Below are 21,579 nucleotides of genomic sequence, written 5' to 3' on the forward strand. Positions count from 1 at the left end.
AAAGCCAAAGCCAGCTCTTTCTCTGGGCCCTGGGGCTGGGGGCTGGGGGCTGCCTTGGCTGCTGTGGTGGGAGATGCTGCTCCTGCAGGTAGTGCTGCTGCCGTCAGTAGAGCACCAAGCTGCCCGAGTCCCAAAGGCCTTGGGTTAGCCCAGCTCCCTGCCCCAGCCCACAGCTCAGCTAAGCCACCTGGGAGCCACACCCTGAGCAGAGCCAGCCCCAGCCCTGCCTTGGCCAAAGCCAGCCCAGCCCAGCCCAGCCCCTCACTTCCTCCCCTGAGCGGCCTTGTCTGGGGTGCAGGTGTAAGAACCCTGCAAAGCGAAGCAGGAGAAAACAGCTCCCTGCGTGGGCACGCCTGCTTTTACCCAGGCACCTGGAGCCGCCGCGCTGTGTGGAAGGGACCAGCCAGGTTGGCCACAGTCAAAGGAAGCTTCATGTAAGCCTGGACTAATTCCCCCTGATGCTGGTGCCTGGCTAGTGTCAGCAGCCCCATGAGCAGCTATGCCCCCCACCTGGGGAGCTGCAGTCAGCTTGCCCAGATTTAACACCACTCACGTACACGGTAACTGGGTCCTTAAGCAGCAGCACCCAGGCCAGTCCCGTGTTCACCAGCTCCACCAACACCCCACCCTGCAGGTCCGGTGGACGGGGGCCACGTGCAGAACAGGGTAGTTGGGATCCAGGGATGAAGCCAGCTTGGCTAAGCCCTGCAGGAAACACCTGTGCGCAGATGGGCATCCGCTAGGCAAAAACCTGGCTGGGGCCGGGGGTACTTGGAGCAGGACCCAGCCAAGATTTATGAATAGCCAAAAGCCACGGTGCTCCCTCAGCAGCAGCTTCAGCCCTGCCCGGGATTCCAAGCGGATAGCCCAGCCCATGCCCCAGTGCCCTGTGGAGAATGCAGTGACACGGGCAGGCTGGGACAGGGAACCCTCCCACTCCGCAGCTGTTCCAGTTCCCCCATTTCACTGCCTGGCCCCTTCCCTTTGCATCGTTCTGAGTTAGGCCAACACCTCCCTCATGCCCTTCGCAGCACACACCCGCCTGCAATGGGCATCAGAGCAGCCGGCAGCCTCCCACCTGAAGCCCCCACAGGCCTGTGCCCTGATTCTGGAAACCTCCCTCCTGAGAAAGCAGAGCAGTGAGCGAGGTTTAAAAAAATCAAGAGCTGGGTGCAATCCAGCTGCTGACTCTGGGCCAGGCTGGTGGCACACTTAGCGCCAGGCTCCAGAGCAATCATCAGGGCAGAGCTGGAGTAACCAGCAGGTGGAACCCACCCAGGGCTCAGACACAAAGAATTTCATCATCCAAACAGTAACTAATTCCTGTTCTGAGCTCAGCAGAGCCGTGGGGCACGCACCAGCCCCTGCTGCGTTGCCTTGGGCAGCCCAAGTGAGGCCCACACCTGGAAGGCAAAGAGCCTGTTGAAATGAGCAGCCAGGGAGACACTGCTCTTTCAGGAGCAGGCCCTTAGCCTGCCTCGGTTTCCCCACCAGCAGAGTGAGAGTAATTTTCCAGCCCCCACCAGGGCCAGGGGGATTAGACTCCTGTGCTGCCTGGCAGCACAGCTCGGCCTCACCCCCACCAGGCCCCACCCGTCCAGGAAGGAGACGACAGTGTACAGCACTACAATGAGCATGATGTTTATTTACACAACAGGCCAAAGGAGCGGACGCTCATGGAACAGCAGCACCATTGCTTCACTTTCAAAACTAATCTCCCAGAAAGCAATCGGGAAATTTAATCAATATTATTTCAAGTTACAGAAGATTTAATAAAAGCCCTGTTGCTAGTTAAATTATTGGAGACTCAGTAACATTTAGTCTTTAATCATCATCTGAGGCTGGACACGGGGAACGACTTCCAACCTCCCTTCCTGCTTGAACCCACAATCTCCAGGCTGCAACCAGAGGTGGGCCTGGCTCCAACAAGCCTCTGTATCACAGCAGAGCCCGGAGGGGCCACCGCGCCAAAGCACAGCTCTGTGGCAGTGCAGAGGGGCCCAGCAGGCTTCTCCCCGTCTGCACTGCCAGAGCCGGCGTGGTAGCCCAGCCCCGGGAAAGGGGCCCCATGCAGCAGGCCATGGGTCTGGCGTGTGTTGCTAGACCAGTTGCACAGGAGGTTCTGCTAGGAGGTCCGTGGATCGGCAGCAGCAGCAGCATTATTCCGTCACCTAGACCCCCACATGGTGTAGCTGGGCCACAGGCAGGCAGTCCGTTGGGTTTGCTGAGAGGGGAACATGCTGGGCCCAGGCTTTCAGCAGTTTGAGATTTACCCAAGTCAACCCCTGAATCCCCCTCACCGGGGAGGCGTTAGGGCATCAGACACACGCCACGAGACCCGGCCAGGTCACTTCCCAGGCTGCCTTCAGCAGACACAGAAACAGGCACTGGGTCAGTAAAGGGGGGAGTGGGAGGACAGACACTTGCCAGCTAGACAGCCAAGACCCCACACTGCCTGCCCAAGCACCCCAGCACCGCATGCGTTCGAGGATGGGGTTCAAACCCAACCCCCCAGCCTGGCCTATGTGCGGAGAGGACCAGCCAATGCCTGAACACTGGGCAACAGAAATCTGGATACAGAGATACAGCAGAGAGGTGGCTATTAATCACTGGGTCAGGACATGGCTGGGCTGGCACAGCTGGTACTCTGGTGTCAGCAGAGCCTGGCACATCCTGACCGTACCATGCATCTGGGCACTCCAGTGAGCACAAAGACCACGTAGTGCAACCAAGACCTTTGCAAGAGCATCCTCCCCTGCCCCCCAAACACCCTCTACAGGCTGCCCTGCTCACAAGTGGCTTTAAAGCACCGATCTCTGGGAACATGCTTGCCCCAGCCTGGCTGGTTGTTCGAGCGGGGGCGGCTAGCTCGCTGCCTGGCCTGGTGCAGGTCTCAGGGGGGTTCTGCAAAAAGCGCACCCCCAGAGGACAGTAAGAGACGCTGGCTGAGCTGTGACGACACCAGGCAACTCACGGCCTTGGGGCTGAGAGCCAGTTTCCACAGCCCTTGCGCCTGAGGGACTCAGCTCCTCCAGACAGGTGCTTCCTGAAGTCCCTGCTCAACAAGGCTCCCTCGCAGCTCAGCTTGAGAGATCAGCCCGATTCCCAGCACCCAGTGTTTGCCCAGACACTGCTGGGCGATGAAGCTGTCACCTGAAAGCGACCTGGGCAGCGGGCCAGTCGCCAGCACAAACTCCATGAGAACTGCATATGGTCCAGAAAGCAGCCCAGCTCCTCAGCTGTCAGGGCTTCCCGACCTCCAGACCCATATGCCCTGCCCACCAGTCATTCATAGTTACTGTCCAGCAGAGAGCGAGAACGGCCCACCGGGGAACCAACAGAGCAGGTCGGGGGGGCAGAGGGGGAATCACCCACTTTGCACATGGCATGCAAAGAGCCCTCGCATCCCGCTGCCCAGCACTGGAGACAGAGGCAGGAGTCTCAGCCCCAGTGCACAGATCTCTGCACAGGAGGGGGGACTATTCCTGCATAAGGCCCCTCTGCACTCAGGGCCGACCTGCCTACACAACACTGGCGCTGGTGCCCATGGACCCCACTGCCCTGGTGTTGGCCTGCGAGAAGCTCACACATTGGGGCACCGTGAGAGACTCCTTGGCGCTACGGTGCCTGGATCTCACCCCACAACATGACTTGCGGCTCTGAGCCTGGCACACGGCTCCCACTGCACTCCTGCCCTTCGATCACAGGCAGTTCCAACCGGACCCCAAGCCAGACACACCCCAGCACTAACGGCCTCTGACAAGCACTCAGCCAGAGCTTCCGGAGCCGATTCCACAGGCAGGTGGCAGGATCTGGCTGCATTCAGCCAGGGCGAGCCCAGCCCCAGAGGAGCCAGAGGGCCTGAAGTAGTGAGACTCAAACCCATCCCTGGACCGCGCACCGGACAGATGCCAGGGAGGAGACAAAGGCACCAGGGCGGGGGGCACGGGACGCATTCGGTGGGGGACTGAGGCAGCTCCCAGTGAAGGCAACGCCCCAGCCAAGGGAGGCTGATGCTCAGTTGGGCGTCTGCCCCGATGCTCACGCCTCCCTCTGAATGCCTGGCGGGGGACGGCCTCAACATGGCAGATGAACACTGCCCTCCTCAGCCCCCCCGTGGGACCCAGAGACTCGGGTAGGGAGACGGCAACACAAGGGCAGAGGAATTCCACCCTGGCCCAAGCAAGAGCTCCCCGCCTGTCTCTGCTTGGCCAGGCCAAGGACCGTGGAACATCAGGTAAACGTACAGTGCAGCCAGTCCCTGCGGGCTGAGATCAGCTGCTGGGTCCTCACCCCAGGTCCCCCGGGCCTGCAGGGAAGGTGCCCATCAGCCCAGGCAATAGGGACGCCAGCATGAGGGCAGTAACCAAATCCCGGCAGTAGTGATCCTGCTGCGGGGAGGTGAGGTGAGGTTGAACATGAGAGTGCTGGTGCCAGGGTGCGGATGACATTGCCGTGAGGGTTCAGCATGAGATCCCGGTGCCGGGGCGTGGGCCCTGGCCACACCAATCCCAGTCCTAGGGGTGGATCCAGCCGCCGCAAAGGGCTCAGCACGAGAATCCCAGCAGCACGTGCAGTGCCCAGCCCCACCTCGGGGGGCAGCAGGCTCAGGGACCACCTGGTAAAAGGTGGCTGGGAATATTCAAGTAAACAGCAAAGAGCGGCATGGAGGCCCCGCCCACAGGCACCCGCTATTGCGAAAGTGATTGGTCGAGCAGCTTCAAGACACCGCCCACCAGGTGCAGGCTTCCAGTGACCAGCACGCGGATGGCAGCCGCTTCCTTGAGCAAGACGGCGCCGGTGCCCGCCACGGGGTGCAGGTGGAGCCCCTTGGTGGCGGGCGCCTGGAAGTGTGGGTCCCTGCCCTGGGTGATCCACTGCAGGGCGTGAGAGATGCAGGGGAACACCAGCGAGTTGGAGTTGAGAGGGCGCTCAGAGGAGGGCACGAAGAGCAGGGGGCTGCGCAAGAGGTCTGGCTTCAGCTGGCCGCCCACCTCCTCCACCTGCACGGGGGGAGACAGCCAGAGGTCCTGCCCCACCTTCTCCTCCATCAGCCGGTTCCACTTCTTCTGGTTCTCCAGGCAGCGGGTCAGCATGTTCTCCAGGGTGACGTTGAAGTTCTGTTGGTCTGCAAAGGGGAGAACAGTAAGCTGGCATCAGAGCAGCCTTGCGGATGCTCCCGACCTGCCTGTTTTAATGGCCTCTCTGGCACACACTGGTACATGGGGGATCCCGCCCAGCTCCACGGCCTGGGGAAGCAGCACGCGCATCCCCGAGAACCCTGCTCAAAGCTATCTGATCAGCACTGTGGACAAGGTTCAAGAATCTGCAAGAGACCCCGACCCCCTGCCCCCACTCCAAGCCAACCTATGCTCCTGGGGCAGGAATATTCCCCAAACAGACATTCCCCAACAGGACGGGCAGGGCAGAATCTGAGCCAGGCAGGGCATGTCTGCTCCAGGGCAAGTTCCTGAGCAGATCCCCAGTGGAGCTCCCCCTCCACGGGTACTGACCTGCATTCCCCACCGCAGACACCTCCGTGAAGTTGGGGCAGAAGACGGCGTAGTCAAACCGGCATGGCTGGGGCACAAGAGACACAGCATCAGCACAACGTCCACACCAGCACAGGGGGTGGGTACTGCAGCCTTGGGCAGCCCGCACGGGGGGGGGAAGGGGGAGGACAAGGCGGGATTCAGCTCCTTACAGGAAGGATCTTGGCTACTGGCTCAGCATCCATCACTATTCCTGCTGGAACCATTACAAACCAACAGGGGCACGTTTGGTCTAAGCAGGGACCAGGTAGCCAGGACGCCTGGGTTCTATTCCTGCAGAGGCTACTGGGTAAAGCAGCCAACCAGCCCCTCCCCCTTCTATTTTCACTTCTGCCACCAACTGGAGGCAAATCCAGCTCCCAAGACTCGCTCCCAGGATCGCCCCCAGCCACTGCACAGGGAGACTGGAAGACTCTGAGTCCCCGGGGAAGGGCTGTTATAGGAGACAGAGGTGGTCTGGACTTTAAGGGGAATGGCTGGGGGACAAGAGTGGGGCACTAGCACCACCTGGTGGCAGCCTGCGGGATGTGTCAAAGCAGGATCTGAACAGCCAGGCGGGTGCAGGGGAGGGGTCAGAGTCAGACACCACTGCAGGGCCCATGACTCTGAACCCACCTGGCACTTCAGAGCCCTCTGCCAGCGCCCACCCGAGGCCGGCATTACCCCAGGACACGGAAGGGGAGAATGAGGAACTGAGGGAAACAACTTAGCCAAGGGTTGGGGCAGAGCCGGGAACAGAACCCAGGAGTCCGGGCCCTCAGCCTGAGCTGGATGCTGACAGCCTCAGATACCCGCAAGCATCATCTGTAACCACCCTCCCTAAATCCATTTGATCCGCTCTCCCCACCGGGTCCAGCAGCCCCCCTGTCGCCAGCCCATTTTCTGCCCTTACAAACCCACCTGCCCTGCCCAGCACCAGTCCCCCACTGCCCCAAGGCACAGTGTCTCACCAGCAGCAGCTTGAGCAGAGCAGCTGTGTCCCGGTCCCCCGTGGCATTGAAGAGAAGTACCCGGACCTCAGAGCCGCTGCAGATGAGACAGGCCCAGCCTGGTCAGCTTGGGGGCTCTTGCTCCCCGCCCCAATTTGGAGCTGGCTGGGCTAGCTGCTGCCACCTTGCAAGGCCCAGGAAGTCCAGCAACCCCAACCCAAGGCCTGTCCCAACCTTGGTGGGGCAACAGGGTCCCGTCCCCATCCGCCCTGGTGACCTGGGACGATGCGGGTTGCTGAGACAAAGCCTCAGCCCTCCTCACCTTCCCTGCCTACCACTCCCAAACACAGCCTGCTGGTCTGGGGCCCACCTCCCTCCAGCAGGGAAAGGCAGGTGCTCGCACCCTTGGCATGGCTGATGGGCAGGCTCTCTCCCGAGATGGGCCACAGGAGCCTCATTCTCAACCCAACCGGCACCTCCCTTGAAAATCCCCACATAAGCCTGCTCCCTCCAGTTATGCTAGATGGGGCTCAGGCAAAGCCTGTGACAGCCGAGCGACAGATCCCCCTCCCCGTCCAGTGCCTCCTTACTCCACAGGCTTCTCCTCGTTGAGGGCTGCCTGGCGGAACCAGCGCACGCAGGCCTGCACGCTGCTGGTGGTGTGAGCCCCGTCGATGAACCACGTCACCGGCCCATGCTGCAGCACCTGGTTGCGGCCCAGCCACTCCGTGTCCTGTAAACCTGGGAGGGGAGAGGGGTCAGGCCCACCCAGCAGGGACTCGCTGCCCCCTATACCAGCCCCCGGCGTTACCAGCTCCCTGGTGGGCCTGACCCAGCTAAGCTGTGGCAGCATGAGAAGAGTGGGGACAAAGCGCTCCGAGACTGGGGGGTGCTGGTGTCATAGAACAGGCCTGGCTTGTTAAGGGCCTGGGGACTGGCATGGGGCCCTGCTCACAGCACAGTGACCCACCCACCCTGGGACCCGCACATAGGTACATTAAACCCACCCAGAGCCATTCCTGCAAAACCTTCCTGGGGCACTTCACTGAGGAGACCCCAACACCACCACCAGACCCCCCCTTCCCCTTATTCTGATACCAAGCTCCCCCAAGCCCTGCACTGCGCCAGCCCAGGCTGCTCCCCATCCCAGCCAGCCTCACCCATTTCAGTGCTGGCTGTGGGGGAACCGCCCCGTGCCACAGAGGCAAGGAGCCCGACTGCAACTCATTATGCCCATGGCCTGCCCACCTCACAGCGTGCTAGCTCCCAACGGGGCGAGTATGGATTCCAGAAACCCTACCCAATCCAACCTGCCTGAGCTCCTGCCCTCAGGCCAGCGGCTGGGATCGTGGTGTGGGCCAGCCCAGTGACCCCAAGGGAGGTAGGATGGTGCACTGGGGAGGGTCCAGCCTGGGACTTGGGAGACCTGACCTCAGTTCCTTGCTCTGCCACAAACCCCTGTGTGACCTTGGGCCAGTCACTTGGTCTCCCTGCGCCCCATTGGTAAAACAGAGGTAACAGCCGTGAGGATAAGCCCATTAAATATCGAAGCTACCAACTGCTTTGCACTGCCCAGGGACCCCATATGGGGCACAGTACGGGGGGGTAATAGCGGAGCGGAGCGAAGGCCCCTCTCACTCTGCAGCAAGGGGCAGAGCAGCGGGCAGCCCCCTAGGGCAGGTGGTGGAAAGACAATGACCCTCAGCCAACAAACAGCCTGGGAAAAACCCAAACAGGAGGCGAGGGGAGGTCAGGTTGGTGCTGGAGGCCGGTGATGTACAACTGCCCTCAGCACTTGCTAGCAGCCCAGGAAGCACCAGGCTCCTGAGGGTTAAAACTGAGGAAACAGGAAGATCTAAAGGGCAGTGCGTTCAAAATGTCAATGATCAGGGTGGGCCGGGGGCAGAGTCCAGGGCTCTGCCCGTTGGGACCGACGCACGAGCGGTTACTGCCCACAGCGCGTTATCTCCAACAAGCAGCAGCTCCGGCCTGATCCCAGCTAGCCAAAGCCAAGAGCAGGCACTAGCCAGGGGACCACAAGACAGCACCCAGGAAATGCCCAGGGCAGGCAGGGGGCAACGGAGCAGCAGTGGGGCGGAACACACCCACGTTCTTACCCTGCACCATGGAGCTGCTGGGCCTGAATGCAGGTGCCAGGGGCACAGTTCTCTTGCCTAGTAGCTCCGCACCTGGCGGCAAGTCCTTCAGCTCCCCAGTACCTGCAAGGAGATGGAAGCCGGGCTGAGTCACCGTCCTAACAGCCCCACATGGCCGCCTGTAGCACTCCTGTCACTCGGCCATCCCTCCTCGCACACAACTGGACTCCAGTCACCCTGGGGGAGCCACCCCGGGGTACGTGCCATACAAACCAGGGTGGATTGATTTAAATCGAGGCGACTGAAATCACCAAGTGGAAAACCTCAATTTAAATCATGGATTTTCATCCAGGTTTCCACTTGCACTTCTGTTCTTTTCTAGCGAAAGGTGCATCCTCGTGGACTGATACAAACATCAAGGAACTTTCACACTATATTCGATAGTGCTCACAAACTCTGCACATTTACTTAAGCAATTATATAGCTTCATCTTTTCATATTCTTGTTAATTGTATGTTTTTAGTATGTTAGAAAATGGTGTCCAATGCATTGCTTCTATACTAGATAAATAGTATTAGTTTACTAATGGTTTGTGTCAGGCTGCATTAGGACGGTAACTGGAATTGCATTACAGCACGTCACATTTAGTTTTAAACAAAACCACCTTCAGTGTTTTGGATACACAAACTGCAGTGTTTTTCCATGAGCTGGAGAGTAAATTTCCAGGGTGGGTGGAGTCGTAAATATTCATAATTTAAAACTGAGCCAATCAGAGGAGAAGCAATCAAATAGGAGTCGGAGACCTCCCAGGTGGGCTCACTGGATCCTGAGGAGCTACACGATGGCGTCTCCCAGAGCCAGAGGCTGGGTCCCAGCGCCTGGGATGACTTTGCCAGCTCCTAAGCCCCCCACAGGATCCAGCCCTTAACACAGTACGTGACCCAGCACATTGATAAAGCTCCAAAGTTAGATATTTTCCCCCTGCTTCTTACTCTGCACAGAGAAGCAGCCTTGAACTCAAAGTCTTTAGAGAGGCTCATCCACATTGAGTTTGAATTGAAATATTTCAAAAGGGTATAATAGGTTTAGACCTTAACATATTTTGTATTAAATTCACAGTTGGTTTTAAAACAGGTTTATTTTTAAAAAGAAAAACTTATGATTTAAATAAAATAAAAACTATCCTAAGTATCCCCCCCTTTCCCCAGCAGGGCCCCCCGCTTAGCTTAGCCCCCAGCACATTGGTAACTTGCTGGCTTGTATTTGCAGGGTGCAGAGAGCCCTCCCCCTCAGCCTCTCATGAAGCGCCAAGGGTGAAGCGCCACCCAGAGTTCCTCACCGGGCACTTGGGAAAACACCAGTCAGGGCATCTCCAGGGGGCTGCGGCTGGGAACACAAAGCCAGAGTGCTGGCTTCACATCCTAGGTGCCAGGCTGCAGGGAGGGGAGCTCTGCTCAGCAGCACCAGGCTGGTCACATGCTGCATACCCCACCCGCCGGGAGCCCTGCGAGCACACGCACCGAAGTGCAGCCCAATCGGGACCTTCCCGGAATCTCCTTGGAGAGACGCCTCAACCCAGGAACAAGAGCAAGGGCTGGAATGCGCTGTTCAGCGCAGGGAGGGACGCATAAGCTCCCCTGTGCCAGCGCCAAGCTCCTTACCCTGATACCCCTGCTGCTGCAGCCAGGCCCGGGAGAGCTGCAGGGCCAGAGTGGCATTGGATCGCTGGTGCTCGCCCGCCAGCCCCAGCTGAAGTGCCTTATCGTCCTCTTCAAAGGCATCCAAGTCAGGGCATAGGTAAAGCAGGCACTGCACGGAGAGAGAGGCAGAGGGTGAGCCCTGCCCAGCTCACCCACCTCCATGAGGCAGCTCCGCCAGCTGGCTGACAGCCCCCCGGCGGGTTCTGCCGACCTACAGACCAGGCAGCAGCAACCGAGGCAATCCCACCCCAGGGCCCTGTGGCTCATATTCATGGGCCGTCACGTTTCCATCTGGCCCTGCCTCTCCAGGGATGGACCCCAAGGGGCGCCGGCACCTGCAGCGCCCACACTCAGCTGCTGCCCAGGAGAAATGGGGGAGCCCCTGGGGCCACCTTGCAAAGGATCCAGAGTGAGGAGGGGTCACAGGACCCCAACTTTCCCTCCGGAGAACAGAGGGAGCCCAAGGCCCCTGGCCAGCACCATCCAAGAGGGCAGGAGCCATCTGACATCCCAGCCTTTGCACTTGGCGTGGGTGCAGCAGGGAGAGTCGCCTCCCCTGACCCAGTGACAGCAGCACGATGCCCTCAGAGGGGGCAGGGGGACTCAGGGGAGACATGTATCTAACAAGAACTCACCGGGCTCTCCCTGGCTCGCTCCCTCAGTACCTCCAGGGGCCGCTCAGGCTGGGGCACTGTGAATGCCGGCACACCAGGCTGAAAGCAACACAGATGTAGTCACAGGCCCCGGATCCATGGCCTCCCAGGCTGTCCCCCCATCCCCACGCAGACACCTGGACTCCAGAGACAGGCAGCTGGTCGGGGCAGACCCAGACACCCAGGGACCAGCTGGGACCTCTCACTCAGATTCAAAGCTTGCCTCTCAGATGGGCCCCCACCCCCATGCTGCCCTGTGGCCTCCTGCGCCAGGGGAGATTCACTTCCCAGATGCGGGCAGGAGCCGGAGCCATCACAGCAAACAGACTTGGTCCTGCTGAACCAGGAATCTGGACCAGCCCCACTCAAGGCTGTCAGAGACTCCCCTTCTCCCCACAGAGCCCCGCAGTCCGTACCTTGAAAATGCCCCCTTTCTGCCAGGCGATTTTCTCAATGGTGTCCCCCAGGATGCTGGTGTGGTCGATCCCCAGAGAGGAGACCCCGCAAACGATCGGCTTCCTGGAGACAGAGAGAAGGTGAGAGCCCAGCACCAGGACTCCCGAAGGGCAGGCTCATCTCCCCAGCTCTGCAGCCAGCCAGCACCCAGGAGGTCCCGGAACTCAGGCTGGCTCATGGGATCGGCACAGAGCCTTTCTCCTCCCGGCCCTCGGCTGACACCGAGCCCAGCATGGCTGGAAGCCCCTATCACCTCAGAGAAGGTCAACGGCTTCCCTGGCCAGGCGTTCCCATCACAGCCACCAGGACTGGGCCCCTTTGCCAGCAGAGGGGTCAAGAACTGACCCAACTCCCCTACCAGGCCCAGCTGGGTTGAGACCCGTTGGCTCACCCGCCCATGCCCAGGCATCCCTACTCTGGGGACACCTAGTGGCCTCCACATGCTGGCAATAAGGAGGGGGCGCCTGGTCCCCGTGCCAAGCCCAGCCTGCTCCTACCTGATGATGTTGGTGCAGTCGTAGGCACCCCCAATGCCAACTTCCACCACAGCCAGATCCACCTGGAGGGGAGACAAGAGCATGTTAAGGGGCTACCTGTGCCATCCATGCCCAACATGCAGGAAACAAAGCAGCCCCATGGCAAAGCCCTGAGCAGGGACAGAGTGCTCAGCACCCTTATGCAGGGCACGGCCTACCCACAGCAGCCCTTCGGATACACGGGATCCCGGCCCGAACACACGGGGTAGGGACAGGCTCCGATCAGACTTGCACAAAAACGTCCCAGGCATGCACAGGTACCCAGAGAGCTGCCTGCATGCTGGACTACAGAAGAAAGACATGCACATAAGGAAGCATGAACCCAGGACTTTCAGCTCCACACGAGCAGGCCTCTGCCCCGGAGACTAAAGGAGAAGCTCCACTTCTTCTCAGCAGTATTACAGCTTTTACCCTGTGAGCTGCAGCCACTAGGGGGCAACAGTCACACACACAGGCAGTCCCAGGGGGCAGCTAAGGCTGTGCAGATCCTAGGACTCTCTTACCAGGCATCCCTAGGAGTAGAACCAGGAAAGGAGGAAAAAACGTGGGAGAGGAAGGGTGGGAGAAACAGAAGCCCCTGGTCCCATCCCAGCAGCAGATGGCTGGGTGAGACTGGGGCCAGGGAGTGACAAGGCCCAGGGCTCTGGAGGCCAAACCCTCACCGCGCACAGCTCCCGCTGGAGCCTATAGGGGCTGCAGCCACTTGGCACTGTGAGGCACTGGCTGGAACCCAGCCATCCGCCCGCAGGGGAGGGAGCATCATACCTTCTCCTGCAGGAAGACGTGAAAGGCCATGATGGTGAGGAAGCGGAAGTAGGCGGGCATGCTGGCATGGCTGGGGTCCTGCAGGACAGACAGTTACCTGAGGGGAGTCCAGGACAGCAGCTCTATCCCAGCCCCATTGCTAAGCCAGAGGACCGGCAAGGGATAGACCCTCCTCCCTGTGCTGTGGGGCTCCGGCCCAGTCCTCAGGGCAGGGACACGGCATGGCAAGGGCCCAGCTCATCTGACAGTTTTACATGAATAGTCAACTTCGCCATGCAGCTGGGGAAACTGAGACACAGAGCGGGGAAACTGACTTGCCCAAGGACACCCAGCAAGGCAGTGGCAGAGTAGAACTAGGGATCTCCTGCTCTAAGCACTAGATAACCCGTCCACACCCAATCCTTACAAGGAGCCAGCCTCAGGGCAGCGATCTGACTTTGCCTGGTCCCCGAGCAGAGATTCGGTTACTGTACCGCACGGGGCAACTCCCTTAGTGTGGGATCCTACTGGCCTGCTGCCGAGGACCAGGCGCACTGGGCTGCAGGAGGCAGCAGCAGCTTATTACCCCCCACTCCAGAGCAGCAGCAGCTCCCTGCCCAGAGCTGCCCCCACAAATACCTTGGTCTCCTCCAGCCGGTTATACACCTGCCAGAAGTACTTGCTGAACAGCTCCTTGCTGATTGGCTGCCCGTTGATGCGGATCCTCTCACGCACCTGGACCAGGTGGGGAGAGCTGGGATGAGGGGAGAACAGACAGTCAGCACCCAGGACAGCTCCTCCATTCCACCCACCCCAGGGTGCCACTCAGCACCCGGCAGAAGAGACCGACTGAATCCATCCCCCAGGAGCCACCGGGCCGCCCACCTGTAGAAGCCCGTCTTCAGGCCGTAGTTGCGGAGGATGCGCTCTGTGAAGGCACACGTCGAGCCCTGGAAGAAGTCAGCAGCGTCAACCATAGACCCAGCCCTCCCTAGCAGCCCCCAGCAACAGAGAACCCCATAGATTGCCCCCAACCACAGCCACAGTGCCACTGCTGCTCTCCTAAACCTCCAACACCCCCACCCTCAGCATCCCATGACCCATCACACAGCCTAATTATTTCCCCATTCACCCCACCCTGCGGCGTGCTGCCCCATCATTTATCCCAAGCCCTGCCCCCCACAGAATCCCCTCGCCCCCACATGCCTCGTTCCACACACCCCTGCAGTGCCCCACTGACCTTGCCCTTTGTCCCAGTTACGTGGATAATGTTCAGTTGATCCAGGTCTTCGACCTGCCAGACAGAGGTTAACAAACCCGTGAGAGGGGATCAGGGTTAGGGAGACACCCCCGCCTGGCACTGCGCCAGACTGGAAGGAGGGCTCACAGCCAGCCCCACCGAAAGGAGAGGACAGTACAGCCTGGGATCCCGCCCCCGCCCTCCCTCCCACCTGGCAGGGAGCAGCGTTGAGAGGGCTCTGCTCAGCCAGGGAAGGGGACCTGACAGCTCTCACCTTTAACCCACTTCTCTCTAAGAAGCCTTTCATGGCCTCCAGCTGCACCTGGGGGTCTCCTCGCTCCCGCTTCACCTGCTCCAGGTAATTGGCATTGGTCTGGAGGGTGTTCAGGGTCCGGATGGCATCCTGGAATGAGACTCATCAGATGAGGCACAGATCAGCTCTCCGCTCATAGGAGGGGATGGTGGCCAAGAGCCAACGCTCCAGCCCCATGTGTGCACCAGAAGGGAGTCTCCTGCTCGCCCACAGAGGAGCCCCTGGCCCTACATAATAAGCTCAAGAGTGCCAGGCAGCCCAAGCCCCCACCCATCCCTGGATCCCAACACACAGCTGCCAGCCTTTGCTCTTCTGGAGAAGGGCAATGTTACCAACCAGGCTCCCTCGCTGTCAGAACCCTCATCACGGGTGGGAAGACAGCCAGCTCCAGTGCCACCCACCCAGTCCATCTCTGTGCCCAGGGCCCTCCAAGGTGAGGTCGGGGGCTCATCAGCCACGCCCCTGTGCCAAGAACCTCGTCTGCCCTGCGCCAAGAGCAGTGCTGGAGCATGACAAAGGGGAGCAGTAGGAGCTCACTCCTCTCCTTGCCAGGTGAGCGCTGATCAGAGCACACCAATCCCGGCTTTCGCTTCCAGCCAGAGCTAACAAAGGCTGCACCACTGTTCACTCACTCACTGTTCACTCACGCGAAGCATAGCGGCCAGGGCAGAGCCAGCCGCTAGCTCCGTCTGCTCCACAGTGGCCCTCGACTTGCACACGGCTAGCTTGTCTTGGCCCACTACAGTTATGGGACTGCAAAGCCACAGTCCCAGGTACGGTCCTTGGAGCACGGGGAACTGAAATCCAGTGTCCTTTAGAGTTTTTCCCACTCGCTAGGTGATTGGCAATGCAGCTCCCTGCCTCCTGCTCAGGGGCTGGGGGAAAAGAGACGACTGACAACTCTTTCAAAATACACTAGATGAAGGACCACAAAAATAAGGGGCACAAGTGACACCCCAGGTGGGAAATCCCCACCGAGGAAGCACTGGAAAGAAGAGTCTCAGCAGTAATTCTGAAAGAAGCTGCCAGAGGAGAGAGGGAAGGTGCGTGAAATCAGCCCTGATAACTATTTCCAAGGCACGAGGAGCGAGGACAGAGCGTACGCCGATCACGAGACAAGCCCCAGGAACGCAAGCTGAAGCACTGGTGTAACAGAGCCCCAGGATGTGTTGGGTGGATCCACGGGCAGTACAATCCGCCCACAGTCTGCACCAGAACACTTTAAGCGCAATATATTTTCACCCATTGCCATTACTAATATTGGTTGTATTGTAGTAGTGCCTAGAAAGCCCGACAGAGACTGGGCTCCCATTGTATTAGGCACGGCAAATATGCATGGGAGAGACCCTTTGCACCAAAGAGTTTACAATCTAAGCAGACAAGACAGTCAGAGGGTGAGAAGGGAAACTGAGGCACAGTGAGTGCCTCACTGTGGCAGAATCAGTACCCAGGGTTCCTGACTTCCTGTACCCCAACTCCAGGGCCACTGTATTAGTATCTGAAGCAGAGTACTGAAGGGCTTTATAGTCTCACTCGCTTCAATCGTAGCACTGTCTGCGTCAGTGTGTTTTAAGGTCCTGGTTTTCCAAGGCCCAGAATAGCCTCCTTAAATGCTGATTAACACATTTCTCAGGGATAGCTTTAGTTCCAGTATGCCCCATGCAGAGTAGCAATTTATTGGGGTGTCAAAGTACCTCTGGGGTTACAGTGTGCAGCTCTGGGAGGGGCTGGATGGTAACCAGATATGCTCCCCACAATTCACCTCTATAAAAAGCACTGGCTACGCTCCTCCAGATCCACATGGCTATTTATACTGGGTGGGACACTGGATCTCCCTGGGTTTCCTGGAAGCAAAGACACTGAATGCACTATCCACTTCTTGCCTTCTCTCAGCTGAGCCAGAGCTGGATGGCGTCAGGTCTTCCCCACACTGCACCAGAACTCCTGCACCCCTCACATCATGCATTGCTTCCCTTCTCCAACAGAGGCAGGAAGCCAGCCCACTACCTATGGTTACCCCAAGCAATTCCCAGGTAGACCCAGGCTCATGTAGATTATTATTAGGCACTATCACAATACAAGGGACTCCTGTTATAAACCAGGCCCTGTTGTGCTAGGTGTTGTACAAACACTTAATGAAGAGACAGTCCCTGCCCCAGGGACTGAAATTCATCTCCATGCTTCATCACTATTACTGATGACTGCTGACACCAGGAATCCAAATCACAAACCTGATACTACTCATAACTCAGCCAGGTGTTAAGACTATGAATCCCACATGATCCTGACTCACTTCCTGCCCCAACATCAGTTAATTAGACACAAAGCCCCCTCCACATTATGTTCATGCCACATGAAGCTGCATGGTCAGAGCTGGTTTTAAAAAAAAAGTGTAAAAATCAATGTTGAACATGGCCACAGCCCAGACCCTTTTGACTTTACAGGAGGAACTGAGTGAGCAACTCAGCAAGCGCCACAAAAAGTGAGCGAAGACATTAGCTGGGTGCAGCCAGCCACATTAACGGTGCTTTGGAACATTACCGTTTGCATCATCGGACATTCTGATTCCAATTCAGCTACCTTCATATTGCTTCAGCGGCGCTTTATGCATTTCATTCCTCTAAGATCATCCAGCATCTATTAACAGTCACTGATTTCCATATAGTCAAAGCCCATTCTTTTGAAGAGAACACATACACAGCCACAGATTCTTCAGTTTACAAAGAAAAGCTCTCTGATTTGACAAAATGCATGCAGCTTTGCTGGTTTGGATGCTGGCAGAAGATGAAGGAAGGGGACCCAGTGAAAGCAGCGCAGCAGAAGAGGGTGACAGGAAAGAGATGCTGAGGAAGTGATGGCTGGATTGCATCAAAGAAGACAGTAAGCAAGTGGACCTTAGTGCTGCCTCAGACAAAGACGGTGGAAGCTTGCATGACAATCTTATGCCTCTGTTTGTCAGAGATGGATGGCAGGAGAGAAATCACTTGATCACTACCTGTTAGGTTCACTCCCTCCAGGGCACCTGGGATTGGCCACTGTCGACAGACAGGATCCTTGGCTGGATGGACCTTTGGTCTGACCCAGTATGGCCATTCTTGTGTTTTTATATAATCCAACCCAAATTAATGGGAAAAGGGTGATTTCATTTATTCAGCGGTTTCCCCCACAAAACCAAAGTTGGCTGAATGATGTTTCCCAAATACTTCCCAGCCTTTGTTTGAAGTACTGTGCCGAAAGCCCACTGAAATCAACGGAGTTTTTCCATTGAGTTCAATCAATGGGAAGAAAGTAATGAAAGAAGGAAGACAGGGAGTTGTGAGGAGAGATTGTCGGGCAAGCTCGGTTGTTAGAACCTACTAGGAAGAGAGCCCTACCCCAGTCACCTGTTACCCCTTTACAGCCCATAAAGCCCTGGCAGTGCCAGTATGAGGCGCATCACCCACAAGAAAAGTCAGACCGGGCAAGGGGTCGGGGGGACCCGCTGAGGTTTTGGCCAGTGACTGTTCTGCATCAGAGCTGGGCTGAGGGCCAAGCCCCCTAAACAGCATCAAAAGCAATTTACAAATAGCACCAGCCCCCAGCCCAGCACCCTGCCTCCACAGGTCCCAGATGCCCCCCCAAAAGCCCTCGATACTCCCCCACATGCCTGAACCCCCCCCCACAGAAAACCCGCATATAAAATATGATGTGCCCATACCAGCCTCCCCCCATTGCCAGGCTAAAGACACGTGCCCCGGAACAGGCGGCCCGGCCCGGCCCGGCCCCGCCAGGCCCCACGTGTCCGGCTGATGTAACGGGCCGGGCCGGCCCCACGCCGGTACCTGATACTCCATCCTGGGCACGCGGGCCGGCCTGGTGCTGAAGCGGCGCTGCCCGCCGGCCGCCCCCGCCACGAGCCGCAGCGCGCAGTGCAGCCCGCGAAAGCCCATCCCGCCTCCCGCTGACAGGCGGCCCCCGCCGCCACCGAGCCCCGCCCCCCTCCCCCGTACGCGCGGCTGCGCCCCGCCCCGCCCCTGGAGCCACCGTGCCCCGCCCCCGCGCGGCAGCGTGAGCCCGCCATCTTTGTGAGGGGCACTAGATGGTGAGAGCGAGCCCGGGAAGGGTGACGGCCGCCATCATTGTGAGGGGCACTACCTGGTGAGAGCAAGGCCGCCATCATTGTGAGGGGCACTACATGGTGAGAGCAAGGCCGCCATCATTGTGAGGGGCACCTGATTCTCTTACAGGGCAACACTGCCTTTCATTTACTGATTGTGGCAACTATGTCCCCTCCAGCAAGCGGGGGAGGGGACACAAAACGGATCTCGTACAGATGCAGCACTCCCCCCCCCCCCCACAGCACTTTGCCAAGTGCTACACACAGTCCTCAATTCACGCCCTACTGAAGGGCCATCCAACCCCCCAACTGCACTAAAGAGGACACGTCAGATCCCAGGGTGGAGAGGGCCCAAGTTCCCATGTGTCTACAGCGGAACAGCCCCAGATAAAACCATGTTTGCAAACACACTGCTTAGTACCTAAAGCAGAGATGGGCAAACTATGGCCCAGGGGCCACATCTGGCCTTTCAGGCATTTTAATCTGGCCCTCCTGCTCCAGCGGGGTCTGGGGCTTGCCACTCCATGCATGTCGTGGCCGTGAACCACGGCCAATGGGAGCCACAAGGGCAGTGCCTGCAGCCAAGGCAGCACGCAGAGCCACCTGGCTGCACTTCTGCGTAGGAGCTGGAAGGGGGACGTGCATACCTCAAGCAGCTTCTGGAAGCAGTGGCACCACCCAGAGTCTGTCCCCCTGCCCCATCCCATGCCCTGACCCAGCCCCTTCCTGCACCCTGAACTCATTTCTGGCCTCACCCCAGAGCCCACACCCCCAGTCTGATCCCTCACCCCCAGCCCCCGCACTCCAACCCCCAATTTCATGAGCATTCTTGGCCCACCATATAATTTCCATCCCCGGATGTGGCCCTCAGGCCAAAAAGTTTGCCCACCCCGATCTAAAGCCTTCCAGCGCACATGGCGAGGAAAAACCACTACGACATAGGTGGCACTCTGCATTGTGGATTTCAAGGTCAGCTGGCACCGAGGGGCAGCACAAAGTCCAAGCAATCCTGCTAGTTCAATAAAAGCTGTTTTTATTACAAAATGGAATGTTATGGCAGTGCCTACCTATGAAAACATCACACACCCTACTGAAGGAAACGATCAGCTACAGCCAGGATATTTCAGACCCTAACCCACCGCTCACAAAAATACAGAGCAGACGCTCTACTTTTTAGTTGAGCTACAAACCATTCCTGTCGTTTTCTCCTCATGTTGCAAATACATGGGCAAGCTGTGCATTCCATCCCATTTAAACAGACACATAGATATCAAAGAATATCAGGGTTGGAAGGGACCTCAGGAGGTCATCTAGTCCAACCCCCTGCTCAAAGCAGGACCAAGCCCCAGGCAGATTTTTGCCCCAGATCCCTAAATGGCCCCCTCAAGGATTGAACTCTCAACCCTGGGATTAGCAGGCCAATGCTCAATGAGGAGGTCTTTTTTAAAAGGATTTTGGTGAGGACCTAAATGATAAATTTAATAGCAAGCTTTAAACACACCCAAGCCAGATATACCATAGTTGGCATATTCCTACTAAAGCCTCAATTAACCAATAGCTAGAGGTGCAGGCAGCTCTACCTCCTGCTCACCATTCCCATCTCTTAACAGCATTTATAGCTTTAGCAGTGAAGTTAGTATCAGGGCCCAAATTTAAAACAAAATTAAATTACCATCTCAATTCTTCGAGTGTAGGGGCAGCTCCACCACATTCAGCCAGTCTCTCTCCTACAGTTTGCAGGGCTGTTGCTAGGTGAGGAGATTTAACAAGAGATTACGACTGTAGCAAAGACCAGTTTTTAGTACAGGAACCATTTGTTTCCGTTCAGGATCATCATCTACTGCCTGCATCGTGGTAGCACCCAGGAGCCCCAAGTCAGGAAGCAGGGTCCCATTGTGCTAGGCACTGTACAAACACACAACAAAGACAGTCACTGCCTCAAAGTGCCTCAGCAGAAAACATGCAGGGTAGGAATCATTACTCTAAAGTGGCCATCTTCTAAGATTCCAACACTGCTCTGGAAAGAAAGGAATCAGCAATTCAGCCAGATTTTGTTCTTGCTCGTGTCTTGATGCAGGAGCTAACTTGTTAACACTGTTCAGCATTATCTTTATCAACACGGATTTATCACAAGAAAAATACTGGTTTCTGCATCTAAACTATTTTCTACCAGAGAGATTTGAGTTATCGCTGCCTGTGCTGCTAACCTCATCCACAGCAACACCTGTTCTTATTCAAAAATTACACAGTAAATCCCAATTACTTTTTAAAACTATTTTCATCAGTGTAAGAACAAACCAAACAGCTCCAGCCCAGTCGTTAAAGGGGACTTCACCAACTGAATTACAGGTGTAGGAACGGTTACCTACTTACTCACAGAGCACATCAAAGAGCTGCTGTTCCATTTTTCCCCGTTTGTTCAAAAATTCACATGGGGAGAGAAAAAAAATTAAAAACGGGACATATGATGGTTTCTTCCCAACAACTGGTAGAGGACACCAGGGCCAGTGTATTGCCTGCAGCCAACTTAATTCATATCCCTTTAACATCAAAAGCTTCCCAAAACTCCCCACTGTTTCCAAACCCCATCCCAGAGAAGAGATTTACCGTATACATGTCCTTTCTCATCCTTACTTTCTGCTCTGAAGCCAGTTTGATCTCTTCTGCCTGCTGTTTACAGACCTCATGCTGGCAGCCCAGTTGAAGGACAAAGGTTATCAGTCTGCACACACTACTCTCATTTCAAAGGCTCAGGGTTTTACTCTGGTTTGCTAGCACCACAAAGCAGCCGCACCTTCTCAAACAAATTCACACGAGCTGCTGCAGCCACTGAACATCCCCGGGCAGGAGCCTGAGGAAAGACAGAATTTCCCTTCAGCATAGGAATCCATTAAGATCTCCATAGAGAGTTTCCACTAGGTGCATACCAGGTTTAATAAGCTCTCATTGGCGGGATACATGTTGCCAAAGTTAAGTACAGTCCATTCAACATGTAGTGCATTGGTTCTCTGCACTTGGAAAAAGTTACTGCTCTTAATCTACACCCATGTAAGCAAAGCCAGGTAAAGCAACAGACACAGGAATGCTTGTAAATACAGCCAAGTGTCTAGCTGGGCCAGGTGTCGCAGTAGTAATAGCTCATTAAGCATTACTGCTCTGTCGCTATGGTCAGCACTCAGAGGAGTTGGACAGACACCTGCCATCTGCCAGTCACATCCACCCTCAGACTACGAGCAGAATGCGTCCAACTCCCTTCAGATCTGA

The 21,579-nt window shown here is 57.1% G+C and overlaps 1 protein-coding gene across 2 annotated transcripts; it reads right to left on the reverse strand.

Moving 5' to 3' along the window:
• Positions 1-1,625: 1,625 nt before the first annotated feature.
• FPGS (folylpolyglutamate synthase) lies at positions 1,626-21,534 on the reverse strand. Of its 2 annotated transcripts, none has more exons than XM_030535222.1 (15): positions 19,988-21,534; positions 14,181-14,309; positions 13,907-13,960; positions 13,552-13,616; positions 13,306-13,420; positions 12,688-12,765; positions 11,884-11,945; positions 11,347-11,449; positions 10,913-10,990; positions 10,239-10,386; positions 8,599-8,700; positions 7,072-7,222; positions 6,503-6,578; positions 5,514-5,580; positions 1,626-5,128 (listed from the first exon to the last, which is right to left on the reverse strand). In XM_030535222.1, the coding sequence occupies exons 1-15, from the start codon at positions 20,024-20,026 to the stop codon at positions 4,692-4,694; spliced, it is 1,704 nt and encodes a 567-aa protein (XP_030391082.1). In that variant the 5' UTR covers positions 20,027-21,534; the 3' UTR covers positions 1,626-4,691. The 2 variants fall into 2 exon arrangements, with proteins under 2 accessions (XP_030391082.1, XP_030391083.1); XM_030535223.1 differs by lacking the exon at positions 19,988-21,534 and adding an exon at positions 14,867-17,245.
• Positions 21,535-21,579: the final 45 nt, after the last annotated feature.

This window comes from Gopherus evgoodei, chromosome 16 (genome assembly GCF_007399415.2).
Source record: "Gopherus evgoodei ecotype Sinaloan lineage chromosome 16, rGopEvg1_v1.p, whole genome shotgun sequence".
In the NCBI taxonomy this organism is placed as follows: domain Eukaryota; kingdom Metazoa; phylum Chordata; order Testudines; family Testudinidae; genus Gopherus; species Gopherus evgoodei.